The sequence below is a fragment of the Drosophila suzukii genome, chromosome 3, assembly GCF_043229965.1.
Source record: "Drosophila suzukii chromosome 3, CBGP_Dsuzu_IsoJpt1.0, whole genome shotgun sequence".
NCBI lineage: Eukaryota > Metazoa > Arthropoda > Insecta > Diptera > Drosophilidae > Drosophila > Drosophila suzukii.
This window is the reverse complement of record NC_092082.1, coordinates 68,426,564-68,442,025: the sequence shown is the minus strand read 5'-3', so window position 1 is coordinate 68,442,025 and position 15,462 is coordinate 68,426,564. Positions and strand designations below refer to the sequence as shown.

At 40.2% G+C, this 15,462-nt stretch overlaps 4 protein-coding genes across 4 annotated transcripts in view; all 4 read left to right on the top strand.

Annotated features, from left to right (window-relative positions):
- Ino80 (chromatin-remodeling ATPase INO80) overlaps positions 1-15,080 on the top strand; it is a 37,808-nt gene extending 22,728 nt beyond the window's left edge. The window contains exons 12-14 of the mRNA XM_036816659.3: positions 362-665; positions 12,454-12,750; positions 14,768-15,080. Of these exons, the coding sequence (XP_036672554.3) occupies positions 362-665; positions 12,454-12,750; positions 14,768-15,018 (852 nt within the window). The 3' untranslated portion in view covers positions 15,019-15,080. The remainder of the gene's footprint in view (positions 1-361; positions 666-12,453; positions 12,751-14,767) is intronic.
- On the top strand, positions 5,880-7,167 carry LOC108017565 (uncharacterized). Its single transcript, XM_070997057.1, has 2 exons — positions 5,880-6,295; positions 6,587-7,167. The coding sequence occupies exons 1-2, from the start codon at positions 6,057-6,059 to the stop codon at positions 7,095-7,097; spliced, it is 750 nt and encodes a 249-aa protein (XP_070853158.1). The 5' UTR covers positions 5,880-6,056; the 3' UTR covers positions 7,098-7,167.
- On the top strand, positions 7,272-8,281 carry LOC108017564 (uncharacterized). Its single transcript, XM_017084650.4, has one exon. It carries the CDS (start codon positions 7,372-7,374, stop codon positions 8,212-8,214), a length of 843 nt encoding a protein of 280 aa, XP_016940139.3. The 5' UTR covers positions 7,272-7,371; the 3' UTR covers positions 8,215-8,281.
- LOC108010752 (uncharacterized) lies at positions 8,662-9,653 on the top strand. Its single transcript, XM_017075678.4, has one exon. It carries the CDS (start codon positions 8,802-8,804, stop codon positions 9,561-9,563), a length of 762 nt encoding a protein of 253 aa, XP_016931167.2. The 5' UTR covers positions 8,662-8,801; the 3' UTR covers positions 9,564-9,653.
- Positions 15,081-15,462: the final 382 nt, after the last annotated feature.

Below are 15,462 nucleotides of genomic sequence, written 5' to 3'. Positions count from 1 at the left end.
ACAATTTCCTCAAGCATGGCAATTACCAGAGAGAGGCCCACCTTCAACCCCCGAATACGTCCCATTTTTAACACTATCCCTCCGCTTGACCAGCCCATAACTCAAGTCTTAGTTTTGTTCAAGTTTGGCATGAATGATTTTTATGCCACACACCAGAAGGAGGGGGAGCAGAGATAACTTGGCATAAATTATAAATGGTTTAAAGGGGGGAATTCTCGGGCCAGTTAGAAGATACTAACGATAAGCAACCGTTGAAGAAGACGACGACCAGCAGATATATCTCATTTCCGTTGGCCATTAAAATGCTAATTGATTTGATTGTTACATTTGAGAATTAAGGTATAAAATTTTATTGTCTTAGGATGTAAATTTGGGTGGCACCACCATCGTGGCCACTTCGACAGCCCAAAACCCCGACGACGATGTGCCCAGTTGCAGTTCGGGAGCAAAGCGCCTAAAACTGGAATCGGAGGAGGACTTTATCGACGTGGGCATTACGTCATCGGCCTCGAGTGTTGGCACGGATAGCAATCATCCGACCCTCAGTCAGGAGACCTATGTGCCGGGAGCAACCTGTGTCCAGCAGATGGACAACGATTCCGATAATGAGGCTCTGGTGGTGGATGGAGATAGCCCCACGCTGATGGGCCAAAACGAATCCATGAGTGAGTACCAATTTACTTTTTTGGAATGGTTTCATGTTAAAGGCTTATAAAGTGATCTGCAAATAGTAATGGATTAGTTATACCATTATGAAGTAGGGGATAGTATTTTTGGGAATTTAAATATTATAGATGTGATTACACTGTGTTACAAAATTGGATCTTAATTTATTTGACTCGATGGTTGCTAAAAAATTGTATTCTTCAAAAGTAGCGTATTCAATTCATCCAATAGTATGAATATATTGAAAAAATATAAACAGGAAAAGATAAATTACAACAGCTTTTAAATGTGATGGACGTTGGCCCTACTATTATTTTGACCGCAGCTGTATGTCTAAGACTATGACTTCTTTTGATTATAACTCCCTTGAAAAATCAGAATCGTTCCGTAGGGGAACTTTTTGGTAAAAACAGTTCAAAATGGCGATTTAAAGCGAATACGATTTTCTAGCATCCATCGAGGAACATTTTTTATGTGTAACAGTGTTATCAGTAACTTGTTAAAAATGTGTGCATATGACTTACCCATAAAAACTTACAAAGTCTTTAAATATGTGGGTAGCAAAAATCGCAGAGACATCTCACATAACATAAGCTTGATTCAAATGTTTTGCGACTTGTGGTTAGATTTCCCCCCGGCACCGATCACTTTTTTAATGATTAATAACTGAAATTATTTGGTAATCACCAGCAAATATAGAGGCAGTCGAAAATGTGGTCTACCAACTAACTTGCCACAAAACTGAGAGCATGTTGGTTGTTATGAGTTGCCAATTGCATGTGGGATGTGCAACGATTGCAGCTTGTTAGCTCATGCGATTTGCATTCGAAAACGATGGGATGGGGCCGTTGAGGAGGGGGTGAGGCCAGGTGACTGCAAAGCAGAAACATTTCAAATTTGTTTAACAATTAACCAATCGAAAGTACAAGACGTTGAAAAGTAGGCAACGAGCAAAAAGCGGCCGTAACAGCAAAAACAAAATGTGATGTGAAATCGCGACAAGTGCAGCGTCAGCAGATCGAAGTTGCAAGTTGCGGGTTGCACGTTGCAGCAGCAACAGTTGCCGGAGGAGGAGACTCGCAGAAACTAGCAGCTCCGATGGCATCTGCGATTTGACCAGTTTGCTGCCCGTTTGTTCGGTTGGCCAAATTGTGGCACACTCACTGATTGGCCTGCAAATTCGCTGGCGAACGCAGCTAATTTTGCCTATGTCCCCGTTTCATCTTGTTACTGCAAACGCGCGTCTGTCGCTTGATAACGTTTTCATTTCGACCTGATGTGGTTGTGGGTAATACTACCAGTTCAAATCCTGTCTTATTCGCCTTCTTGGGAGACAGTGATGCCAGTTTTGAGTTCGGGACAAAGTAAACTACAGAGTGTGGGAATACAAAAAGAAACAACAAATCCTGAAAATTAATAGAACAATATTTTATCTATAACCCCTTTCTATTTTAACATTTAACAATCAACCTAATTTTGGAGAAAATGTAAGCGTTATCGGACGATTTATAACGTTGTGTTTAGGTTCTGCTTTCTTATCTAAGAGAAAAATTAACATGAACTTTAATTGTTGGGGAAGGCAAATTCGTTTTTATAATCGAATGTTAAACTTAGGAACGACAACTCCATGTCAGTCGATTTAGTCTTTAATTTAGTCTGACGAGCCTAAAAAAGAACGTAAAGTTTTCAGTTTCATTTTGACCGACACATTAAATTAACTTGATATTAAGAATCTAAATTTTTTATTCACAAATGTAACTCAGTGAAAACTAACATGGCGTTGATATATCGGCCCTAAATAAAAATATTCTTACCAATTAGTAATTTTAATTTCTTCAGATTTGTATAGAAAATATTTAAGGATAAAATACAGTTGTCATTTTTTTAGACTTACTAACACTATTAAAAATAAAAAAAAAATCCCAAAAAAGGCCATGTTGGCATTACTTTTTCGAGATTTCCCAGACGTACGCAAACCAATTTAATCTGAGCGAAGTTTATTATGTTTGGTTCGCTTGTCACTTGGCGTTTGGTTTTTGTTTGTTGTCTTTGGTTTTTGCTTAGCATTAAAATGCCACAAAATATCCATGGAAAGCCAAAGAAAGACGGAAAGAAAAGAAAAAACAGACCGAATTGCGGCTCATAAATAATTTTTTATGTGCACAGGGCTTGGCCAAAAGACTTGGCTAATTTAATCAATGAGCTCACGTGTTGTGGCTACATAAATTGGCAATCCGAGCGGGTTTGCTCTTTTTGTTTTGATTTCGTAATGTTAACCGACATTTATTTGCTGTTTATTAGTATGTCGAGGAAAAATGAGAAATTGTCATGAATCTAGAGTTAGACGTTTTACTGTTGTAATTCTTTGAAATCAAATACTTCTTTGCGCTTCAAGCGTAACTAAAATATTTACTCAACTGCATTCCTTGGCCTGAATTACACAGAAATAAATATTTATCAGGTGAAATTGTTTTATACATTAAAGACTTAATGAAGACCTAGAAAACAATCGCTATCTTAAGTGTCTTTTTTAGTTTAAGAAAAATAAAAACTTAATAGGATGAAGCAAGAAATATCTGTAGATATTAGGATAAAAGGTATATTTTCTTTTCGTGTAAAAAACGAGTGGACCAGAGGGGAGCCTAATGTTATACTGTTTTTTCCATCGCTGCAATTGACCACATTTTTCTCTTGCCATCATTCAAATTTCCCAGTGCGTGCAGCACTTTTTCCTATTCCATTTAATTGTCTTGTGTAACACAGAGTGAAACAATTTCTTAATTGGTGCCATTCAATTGGGCCACGTGCCAAATGTGCAACTTTCACATGGTCCAAACATAATGCAACATAACTAAGGCGAAACACTAAACGCTGTCATTACTCCACCCGAATTAAATATTCATTAGCCCAACCCCTCGTAGATCATAAGATCCTTGTCCACTTTGTCAGCGAAGCTTGTGAGACATGAAAATAATTAAACCAAAACACTTGTTTTATACATACTCGTATATAAATCGAAACTCTCAGGGAACATTGGCAAAAAAGTATCTCATAGAATACAAGTTAGCCATGAGACACAATTACGCTGCGAATCTTAGCAGCAAATCAAAACTGCGAACAAAAACTTTGATTGGCCACAAAAATTCACACAGACGTAGGTAATTACAAAACCACAAAAAAAACCATTCTCGAATACCAATCATCCAAAGGCATACGAAAAATGTGCGTTTTGCTGAGCATTCTGAAGAATTCAATCATCAATTGCATAGGCTCGGTTTGCTAATGGTTCGATTTCGGCCCAACTTGCTTACAACGCGGACTTTGGCGCATAAATTTACACCTTATTGGCCCCCATAGCGCCCATAGCCAGTACGTGCCGCGGATCTCTGGTAACCCCTTCCCAACAGTCGATTTGGCCAATTGCAGTTGGCCACTTGTCAGCCGGCCGGCTCGAAGCTCTATAATTAAAGTGGTTTTGACTCAAATTGGTTAATCTTATTTGCAATGTGAAAATGAAACGAATCCGCTTAAGAATTCGTTTTTTAACCGAGTGCTTGGGCTTTGCATTGCTTGGATTTAAATGCGTGAATTTTTAATTGGCCATAGAGTAAAAAAGGAAATAGTTGTGTTTAAATATTTCAGCTTTGATTGATTGCAATTGGAATTAGTGTTGTTTGACGCACTTTGTCTTTATTTTGTAACATGTTTATAACTTGTTGAGATTAATAAATAAACGCTTTATTATAATAATATTTATGTATATATTTTTATGCCTTTAATTAGTTTTAGTTCTAAGACACGAAAAATTCTTATACACGGAACTTGTTTACCAAAATATTTAACAAACAGAAAAGTCAATTTAAAATATGGCCAACGAATAAACATAATAAGCCCTACTACCCTATCCTACTTTTATTTAACGATTCGATGACGGTCCAATTTAATGATAGAAAAACCCATACCGAAACCAAAAATAAAATAAGTGCCCTTCAATTACAATTCGCTTCCACTACGCACCCTTAATGTTTTCCAAAAAAAGAACATACTTCACGCCACTTTGGTGTCTGCCTTTTTTTAGTCATTCCGTTTGGGGTGTTGCCCAGTCACTATAAGTATATATATATTTTTTTAGAAGACGGCTCCACCAGGAAAAGGGAAGGTAGAACCATCTGCCCTCGGGTTTTCGGTCATTAGCTAAATGTAGCGTAAAATTGCTGGCGTTTCCGTTAGTTCGAGTCGCATCTGTGGTGTCAATTTCACACATGTTATGAGCACTTTGCGGTCGCCACAGATTGATGACTCCTTCGAGTCCTTGTCCTTGCTGTATAGCTAATCCCCAGAAAAGTTCCGGCCCGGAAGTGCCCGGTGAAATGCTTTTGAGGGACCGTGGCTTTCATTTAAAATTCATGCGGCAAAGCCAGACAAAAATCTCTGTGTGGCGGCGACAAGAAATCATGACAATGGCAGCGAAGGCCATGATGACCACTGCTGAACCCCATCCTCATCAAATGCAACACGCTGCCGAAGAAGACGATGATGAAGATGGGCGACACGGCCAGCAGAGACCACCACTTGAAGCCAACCCGGCCAGAAGGCGGAGACAGCGTTAGAAAGGCCAGAACGAGTATCGCAGGCATACGACGACAATCGCCGGACAAAAAGTGCGATCGATTGCAATGCGCACCGAATTTCAATTGGCTCCAGGAGCGGACCCCATCGATCGTGGACTTGGACTCCATGCCGTGGAATACAGTTGCTGTTTGCTGGTTGCAGTCTGCAGTTTGCAGCTCGGATCTCGCAGTTGGCCATCACCAACTGGCCACGAAAGGAATTGGGTTATGACCTCGAATGCGTGTCGCCACGGGCAATGCCACAATGCATCTGCCATGGAGCCTCTGGCTTTCATTGAACCATGGGCTCGTGATTGAGCCGTTTGGGTTTCGTTCGCGGCATAAGGAACCCGCAAGTATCTTTTACATTTTTCAAGTATTGTGCCGAGCCCCGGAGCAAAATGGATTCTAAGGAATGTCTTTTTTCAAAGCTACAATTCTATTGTCTTCGAGCTTACAAGAAAATAACTCCTTCAAAGAGGATTTAAAACCCGTTTACTTTGGCCTAGAATTTTATAATCTCTATCTTTTACAAAAATGTATAAAACATTTTTTGTATTTTTAGTAATCTTTGTTTTAGTTTTCAATTTTAAAACATTTATCAAATTTCAATTTAATTGAAAACAGCTCTCGAATTGAACAAGATGAAGTTCACTGCCAAGATGTTTCTAAAAGTCGATGAAAAAATCAAAAAACGCTCGATGAAAATTCATAAAAAAATCAAATTCAAGAGTAAACCATTTGGACCTTTATTTGATCTTTGTACAAAAATTCAAAATCATGAAGACCGCGATAAGGCTCCGGGCTTCGACGCAGGAGTGGTGCGATCGGAACTCTAAACCCAAGTCTCCGGTAGTCACTCCCCTCGTCCGCCCGGAACCCACGCGTTGGCAAAAACCGGGACCCATGGGCCGGAATGAGTGGGCCAACTTTCACAGTAGCTATCAAGTTGATGCAATGGCCAGTGCAGCATTACGCAAAGAACAAAGATTAATAGGAGGCAAGCAAAATTCAGACAGGTAAAATTTTAAGCTCTTAAACAAGAAATTTTTAAGATGTTTTTATTGATCAGCAAATTATTTATATTACCTGAGTTAACCATACTCTAAAAATGTAACTTTTGCTGAACAAACTGATTGCTGTTAAGGAACAAGGATTACTTTACTTTACCATTACTTTCTGGTATATTTGTAGGAAGACGTTTTAGTAATGTATTTTCTAAAACTTTCCTTTTGAATGAAGAGGGAATTTGTGTTATCATATTTTTAAGACAAACCTACCTAATCTCCCACTAGAAACGAAAAAGGTAGTAAGCCGACTTCCGAGGATGACGACTTTTTGAGAGAGAACCAACAACGATTGAGTATGCCTCGTTGGCAGCGCCGAAAGTATATTCCACCGAAGCCGGAGGAATTTTCCTATCGACCTCATCTCAACGGTCGAAGGACTCCACGTCCGGAACGCGGTAGACCCGTGAAAAAGCCATCGGTTCCGTGCTGCTTCCAGCATGTGGATCTCGAGAACGAGTTCTGGGCCAACATGCGATTCCCTATCTCACGGAAGGCACTCGTAGCCTGTCCCAGCAAGAAGATCTGTGAACTATCCCGACCACGTCAAATACCTCAAAAACCTCACTGTTCGGTGCCCATGAATTTTGATGATCAGATGCCCAAACGCCGGAAAATGTCACCGCGGCAGTGGCGTCATCATCTCCAACGCCTTGAGTTTCTATCCAAACCAAATCCACGGGTTATGGCGGAGCTATTTTGCTGCTGCTGCTGTTGGAACAAACAGATTAATCCTAAACTACAGATCCGTTAACTGAAGAAATAGGTATTCCGTTTTTAGTAAATGGAACTGTAGTATAGGATTAATCAGTTTAAATACACCTGAAATTGTTAGAATAAAAAGATTATACAAAATCTATAATTCAAAATAATAAAATTTGAAAATACTTAATATTAATAAGTAGGCATTTTAGAGTCACTCGGAGAAGTAATCTCCTTGTGATCAGGCAGTAATCAGACAGACAGTCGTAAAGCAACAGCTTCAAAATTTAAAAAAAAAAGAGAAAAGGCCTTTAAAAATTATAAAAATGACAAGTGAACCTTTCTTTGGAACCTACTCGGGTAAATCGAAGAGTACAGAACCGTCGATAGCGCCGGTAGACTCCTATAATTATTTCGAAACGGACGCATTAAAATCAAAGGCGCAAGTGCAACCTCAACAGCCACCGCCTCCTTGGGCGGCATGGTGCGATCGGAACTCTAAGCCGGTGAACCGTAAAAGACCCCGTGTGATGCGAAAGCTGACCAAGTGGCAGAAGAACGGACCTATGACCAAAAAGGACTGGAAGCATTTTTGCGCCTGGGCTGCCTTTCGAGCAAGACCCAGAGAACCGGAGCTCCAAAAACCAGCGAAACTCCCATGCTTGGCCAAATACCTGCCCTGCGCTCGAAAAAAGCGCCAACTGGACGAGGATGAGATGCGGGAAAGAATGCTGATGTTGGCTAAACCCCGAAAGATCACCGAGAAGTACAATATGACAGACCGACCGCCAACCTACTCCCCGGCGATCATTTGGGGTAAACCACCGCATCGCGATCCCGGCAGACCCTTTGAACCACCTTACGTTCCCTGCTGTTTTCCCAACGACGAACTGGAGGGCGAGTTCTGGGCGAATCTAAGATTTCCTGTCCGACAGGCAGCCCTCTTGGGCAAGGTAACGCCCCGCATCTTGAGTCTGGCCAAACCCCGAATGCATCCACCAATTCCGCATTGTCCCATTCCGGAAAAGATACCGGATCCTTTGGATGTTCCGCCGCCACCAAGGAAGAAATTCACCAACAGGGAATGGCGACTGCACCAGATCCGACTTATATATCTGTCCAAACCGGTTACGAGAAATGATATGGATTACTTATTTTATAGCATCTAACAACCTCTGCTGCTCTTTGTATTTGTCCAAGTCGAAATTTATTTATTAAAGCTTATTCTGGACTTTATATTTCACTTGAGATTCCATAAGGGTGTTAGGTGGGCTTAACGTAAATTTCATTTATAGTAGTTCGATTAGGCCGAAGGACTCTTCTATGTTGTTCCCATTTCACCATCTTTTTAAGTAATATACATCAACAATGACAGAACTTTTGTTATACATGTAGTTACTTAATTTATAATACGAGCTGATCCTTACAATGGGAACTATGAGAGCTAAAAATGAAATAGTTTAGAATAAATAATAGAAATAGTAATATCTACTAAAATCTACAAATTATGCAGTTGTTCTGGGATTCTTTAAATCCTTGGCACTAAAGATTTTTAAAATTTGGTGTTACACAAAATGTTTTGCACAAGTAGGCGCCCCTTTAGCAATCAGTATGATTTTATAGCTCAACCCGTTGAGAACTTTACTATTTTATTAACCCCCGCCATAAGAACACAAAAATTTGATATTTTTTCAATTAGATAAAGTTTGAACCTTTGCTAAATTTTAAGTGATTTTAAATCTGTGATCGGGTCACCATGAGCATCATACAGGAGGATACCAAGGCGAGTGTCCTCAGCGTGGTGAAGCCGCCACCGAGTTGGGTGGAATGGTGCGAGCGGAATGCCAAGCCGATCCAGCGTCGTCTGTACCGGGAGAAGCGCTATCTGACCCGATGGCAAACTCCGGGACCGATGAAGAAGGCCCATTGGAGGGATTTCTACGAGTGGGCCGCCACTAGGGCCATGCCGAAGGAACTGCCGGAGCCGGTCAGGCAGCCCATACCCTGCTTTCCAAAGTATTTGCCATGCGCTAGAAAGCCACGAGTTATCGATCCCGAGGAATTCCAGGAGAAGGTGGCCAAACTGGCCACGCCACTGGAACGGAAGATGACACCAAAGCACCAGTACATCTACCCAGTTCATCCGTACTCCCCCATAATTGTCTGGGGTCAGCCACCGCTGCATGATAAGGGACGACCCTTCAAACCCCCGACGAAACCCTGCTGCTTCTTCAACGCGGACATCGAGGACAAATGGTGGGCCGAACTGCGCTTTCCCATCCGAAAGGCCGCTTTGAAGGCCAGGATTACTCCTCGCATCCTCAGCCTGTCGAAACCGAAGATCACTCCGCAATTCCCACCACATTGCTATCATCCGGATCATATCTACGACGTCCTGACTGTCAAGCCACCACCGAGGAAGAAGTTCACTCCCCAGGGATGGCGACTCCACCAGATCCGATTGTTATATCTCTCCAAGCCGGTGTCTCGACCCGAATACGAGTATTTTTATATGTGATTTAGAGTTATATGGCGTCCAAAGTAACTGTTTTCAATGCAATATAATTGCTTATGATTATAAATATATGATGTGGTAAAGAAACCTAAATTGTAAGATATTTTTCTCTTTAAAGCTGTAACCATACGCATCGTTATAATCCCTTAAAATAATAACTTTTAGTTGTTATGGAGCCCCTTTACTGTTTATAAGGTATTTCCATTTATGTTTATGTTCAAAACATTTCAGTTCTAAAGATTCATATATAAATCCACTCTGAGAACTTTACTACAACTGAAATAAGTATACCCATTCTCTTCGGATTGCCGCCGACTTTGGCAAATCCGTTAAAAAATTAACAATTTCCCACAGATAAGAATCGCAATTTATACGACTTTTTATGGCTTACAGTAGCCGGCAGCAACAACAGCGAAATGTAATCTAAGCCTGCAAATCTGAGGAGGAAGAGGAGGGCCCGGTGTCCGGGAAAAAAGTGCCAAGGAGCCAGAGATCCACAGATCCAAAGAGCCACTTAGTCATGGCCGGCGCATTACAGTCAAAGGTGAGGCCTTTCGAGCCGAGATTCCCTTCTTTCACTTCGTTTATCAGGCGTAACAAACATGCGTCACATTGACTTTGGCACCGGGCCCAGGGAGCTAGGATCAAGGTTCACAAATGATCATCAGTCAAATCAATTAGATAATTGAATGAATGATTTGTGAAATCCGATTATGCTCGCCGGATTCTTGCTTCTCCTCTGCTGCTGGGCTGAGCTTCCTTCTCTTATACTGCTTATTTTTAACTTCCCGCTTCTTTTTTTGTCATACATTGCTGGCTGCAATTTCGTTGTTGGTATTCCTTTTGGCCTTTCGTGTCAATTGGCAATATGGAGAGGGCCCAGACGAAGTAAATGTAACCGACAAGCAGCAGCAAATCATACAAAAGCGAAAATATTTATTACAATCATAAATACAACTGGGGCGAAGGGAATACTTGCTATTGATAATGGGAGCCGGAAGTTCGGTGGGTGTACGAGGGGCGTAGTGTCAAAGGATTTTTGAAGAACTTTTAAGGGGTTACAAAGAGTCCTTTCGGTTTGGTATAAATAGTTTTTTCTTAACAGTATAATATTTTTTATTTTTTAAAATCTCTACTATAATAAATAATATTAATTCTTATTTTTGTCGCCTTTTTTTAAGTGGTTCTTTTAATATCTTAAATATCAACTTAAGAATTGAGACATATTTAAATTCAGCAATATTTTTAAAGTATCCCTCACCTTCGTTTTCCATAAAAGGCCATTTTTAACCCCCCTATTCAGCTGTCATTCCCTAATCATCGCGCCTAACCCTAGCTAGACTTCATCCATCAAGCTCAACATTTTCATTTTGCCTGGTATTTTCGAGCAACTCCCCTCGCCCCTGGGTGACAGCTGAATTATGCTAAAAAGCGAAACTTTGGTTGTTGCTGGTGTTTTTGATGTTTTGCTGCAATGCCGCGACGTTTGACCGAAATACATGCCAAAAGCAGCAACAAACCAAGAACAAATTGCCAAAAACACAACAAAAAAACCTCTTCTGGGCTGTGTGAATTGCCTTGGATTGAATATTATTGATAAAACTTATGGCTGGAAATCCAAAGTTCAGTTCAATAATATTGCAATGCCGTTCATGTTGTTCTCGTTCTCGTTGTTGTAACAGTAAAAGTAAACCCTATCATTAAAAGGAGACAGACTGCTATTGGGCCTCTCTCTTTCGGGTCTATAGAGATATAGTAGAGTTGGGGACAACATACATAGCTTGTATCTGGCAGACAATTCCTCTGGCGACTGTCGATGGCGATGATCACTGCACCGACTAGACAATAATGTCGATCTCATGAGGCGATGATCATCGGATTGCTGCCTCTGTGATGATGCTGTTGGCACTTGTGTGCGTTGCATACCGAAATAGTTGAGCGCCAGGTACTGTCGCCAAACACCAGACAAGATACACTCGTACCTAACAACAACTGGGGAAATAGAACCAGTAGAACAACAACATTGTTGTCTGACAATGTTCGTCTGCCCGCTGATTGCAACTTTTTTGAGCCGTCGTTGTTTATTTGTTTGTTGTCTCTGTTTTATTTATACAATTTACAGTTAAGCCGTCGAAAGTCGGTGACATATAACTATTGAAATAGATATGTTTAACCCTAGAAATGGCAATCTTCCAGTTGAGTTTTTATAGAGAACTTGTAAATATAAAGTTAAAGATAGCTGTATTAAATATTTTTAGATATATATTCATTGGTTGGTTTGGTTTGGTTTTTGGTTTTTTAAAGTTACACACTAAACTTCTTATATTCCTAACTTCCTTATAAATTCTTTACACAATCTTATTTATATTTTTTACAATATCATTACATTTTTCTTCAATCACTTTGCCAAGAACAAATATTTGTAAAATTGTCTGTGGGTTAAGAATTCCATGTAATATGGAAATATGGCACTCCGCTTATTTATTCCTTGGCATTTCGGTGAAGTCTGGGCCACGATAAAAGTTGAACTTGTTTGTTGCTGCCATTCTGCCATTGTCTCTGGGGCATAAAAAGTAACACGTTAAATGGGCGAATATGGTCATGGCACAAATAACGATGGTGCGGATAGTAGTAGGTGCTGGCGTTTGAAGAGATCTCTGTCAGGAAAGCCAAGAAAGGATCTCCGTCAAGCAGCCGGCAAAAAAGAAACCCATGCCCCATCCCCATTAATTAGTCATTTGGGCTGGCGAGCCATAAAATTGTGGTAAATGTAACGAAACTCCCATTTTAATGTTTGTTTTTTGTGTTATATATTAAGCCAGATGTTTGTGGATTCGGCCCGACCGCAATTAATCAATACCAAGTCACCTATAAATTTCCGTTCTCCTTGCAGACTTCCTCGGCGACCTGAGCGGCATTTCGCCGATGCGGCGACGTCACCACCCGCGCGGCACCAAACGCGGACGTCCGAGGGGCAGCACGCGGCGCGGCGGCGGACACGGCTCAATACCGCGCGTGCTGACGCCGACGCAAGCGGCGCCGCCAGCGGTACCGGCAACGCCGACGCAGGCAGCGGCGGCAGCAGGAGCGGGAGCGGGATTGGGATTGGGAACGGGAGCGTCTTCACCCCTGCCGCAGCAGGAAGTAAGTGGCGGTGGCGACTACGCCGGCGTCCCGCTAAGCGAAGAAGGTAAGCACACTGACATAAAATACGTATGAGTTGGGTTATTTAATAAGTTGAATGTCCATATCTTATAGAGAATGATATTAATATTATTAATGCCATAGAGAATCTTCATTAAGCCTAAGGAAAGTCTATTTTAAAAAACTGTTTTTTTTTAATATATTCTTAAAAACATTTTTTTTGGTTTTTTAAAATAATACATACATAAATCAAAATTAAAATTTTCCAAAACTTTCATTATAATAGAACCATTATTAAAATAACTTGGCTACTTAAATCTTTTCTCATATATGATGAGCACTTTCTAAAATTAATACGCAAGTCGATTACATAATTCTTAGAAATGAGATTTAGTTTATAACCCCCTAAAATATTGTAGCATTTATAATATAGAAATCAATACAATACTTTACAAAAAGAATTTTCGATTTGGAACACCTTGATTTTTAAACGGTTTTTGAAAAATGAAACTAATATTTGAAGAAAAACATAAAACTGATTAAAAAATGAATATAGTTTCCAAGTAGTTTTTGCAGTGAAGGTTCCTTCCTTTCCGACAAGCAACTCACACTCCCCAAGAAGTAAACCCTCCGCCAGGATTCCCCCCTCTGTTGAATCGAGTGTCACTTGTCGCTAATCGCTTGTCATAATCACGTTTATCGCTGCCTTTTCCGGAACAAGTATTTTCGGGTACTCAGACCGGTCCCCTCCCCTTTTGGTGGTTATTATCGCCATATTACTTTGTGGTTGATCTACCGGTCCCCCTTTCGTTTAATTCCCTTTTTTTTGGATAAGGTTCGATTACAGCCCGCAGGAATAATGCATCCACTTTGTGGTACGTGACAATTTTAACGCAGTACCAGGCGTTTTTACATTACATAAACATTTTCAATAATGTCCCCCTTTGAGTGAATACATCCAGATAAAACTTTTTTGAAAGTGCTCCCCTTTCAGTCGGCTGCAAGTCAAGGCAAATATTTGTCTAAAGATTTACATCTGGCTGCATTATCATTTCCCCTTGTCACTTCCTCACATTTTAAATTGACTTGTATAAATTGAAAAACGACAGCTAATTTGAGCATTAATGCTTAGACCATTCCCAAAAACACGTAATTTATAATTCCGCAAAGTAATTCGCATCTGTGACTTGGTGAATTTTCCGAGTTTAAAGTCAAATAAATTCGGTTTAAAGGGAGAGAAAAATTCTGCAACAATGTGGCAATTTTCAGTTGGGTTTTCAGGCGCACGACAAATGATAATTGAATAAATCCGCTTAAAATCCCAGACGCCAGACGAGCGGAGCGGGGCACACGTGACAGGAACACGTTCCTGGGCTGTTGGCCGAAAATGGAGACATAATCGCAATGGCAAATACGCAACGTTGCATAAATTATATTTGGCCAGCAGGAAAGTAGGAGGGCCAGAATGTTTCGGAGGACTTTTGGCAATTAAAAAAACCACAATTGCATGCATTGCAGGGAGAAACGAGTAAATGCCAGGATATTACGGAACGTGCGGTGACAAATGCCAGGGGAATTAGCAAGAAAGTTGCTTATCCTTTGTTCAACTTGATCTGCTCGTTTTCCATTCAACTAATGGAATCTGAACGGAGTTGCAGTACAGCTTTGGGTGGCAGATGCAACTTTTGTGCTTCCTAGCATATTTGTTTTTAATTTTAAAGAAAACTGTAATCACTTGAAAATATTTATTTTTGTTTTAATTATTCAGAATTAGCTACTATGCGTTTATATATAACATAATAACTAATTTAATGATAAGGAGTAACTAGTTACTGTGGCCATCGACTTAACATTTGATATTACTATTTCCATTTATATTTATGATTTCACAATTTATGAGAGGGGTAATAACATAGTATATTAGATATAGGGCTGTTTATTAGAGTACTTTAATAAGATTTTCAAGTCCATTTATTAAGTTGTTATTTTCTATATAGTTAATTATAATTATTTGTATATGAGAAAGCATATTCTAAAGTATTACATTTTTCGTCTTTCCGCAGACTACGGTTCCAGTCCCTCTGGACAATCGCCGGGAGTGTCTGGCAAACGCGGACCAGGACGACCCCGTTCAAAGACCGCCACGCCCATTAGTCGAGGAACTCGCGGAGCTCCACGTGCCCGCCGACCCATGGGTCCATTGCTGGTACCTCTGGGTCGGAGTCCGGATGCCACGCCCCCCAGTAGCAGTCCCGCCACAAGTCGTGCGCCCAGTCCCTCAACAGGATCTCATGCTGGCGGAGGTCAGGAGTAGTTCCTTAAAGTATATATCCATTTGAATGACAAAAATAATAAAAATCCAAATACATGTTATAACTTGTGTCCTTATCTGGGTCTATTTATGTTGTGAAGACACTATAGATTAGATTTTATTGTGCTCTTTTGTAAAGTAATAGACTTTTATCTAAGTTGTATTTCAATATATTTGTTTTCATTAATTTCGGATACTTTATAGAACCCTGATAGATTTTCTTTCGTTCATATGGGTAATTCATTTTCATGAGTTTCAATTTAATTTATTTTCTCTGCCTTTTGAAATTGTTGCCATGTCAAATTAGTGTTTATTGATCAATGGTTTTATAGTCACTATGTATAGGCTTTCAATTATTAATTATTATTGGACATGACAGCGAATACATACATGAAAAATCTATTTATCAAATTTCATAGGGAAAGGATTCTCGCTAGAAATGGGTTA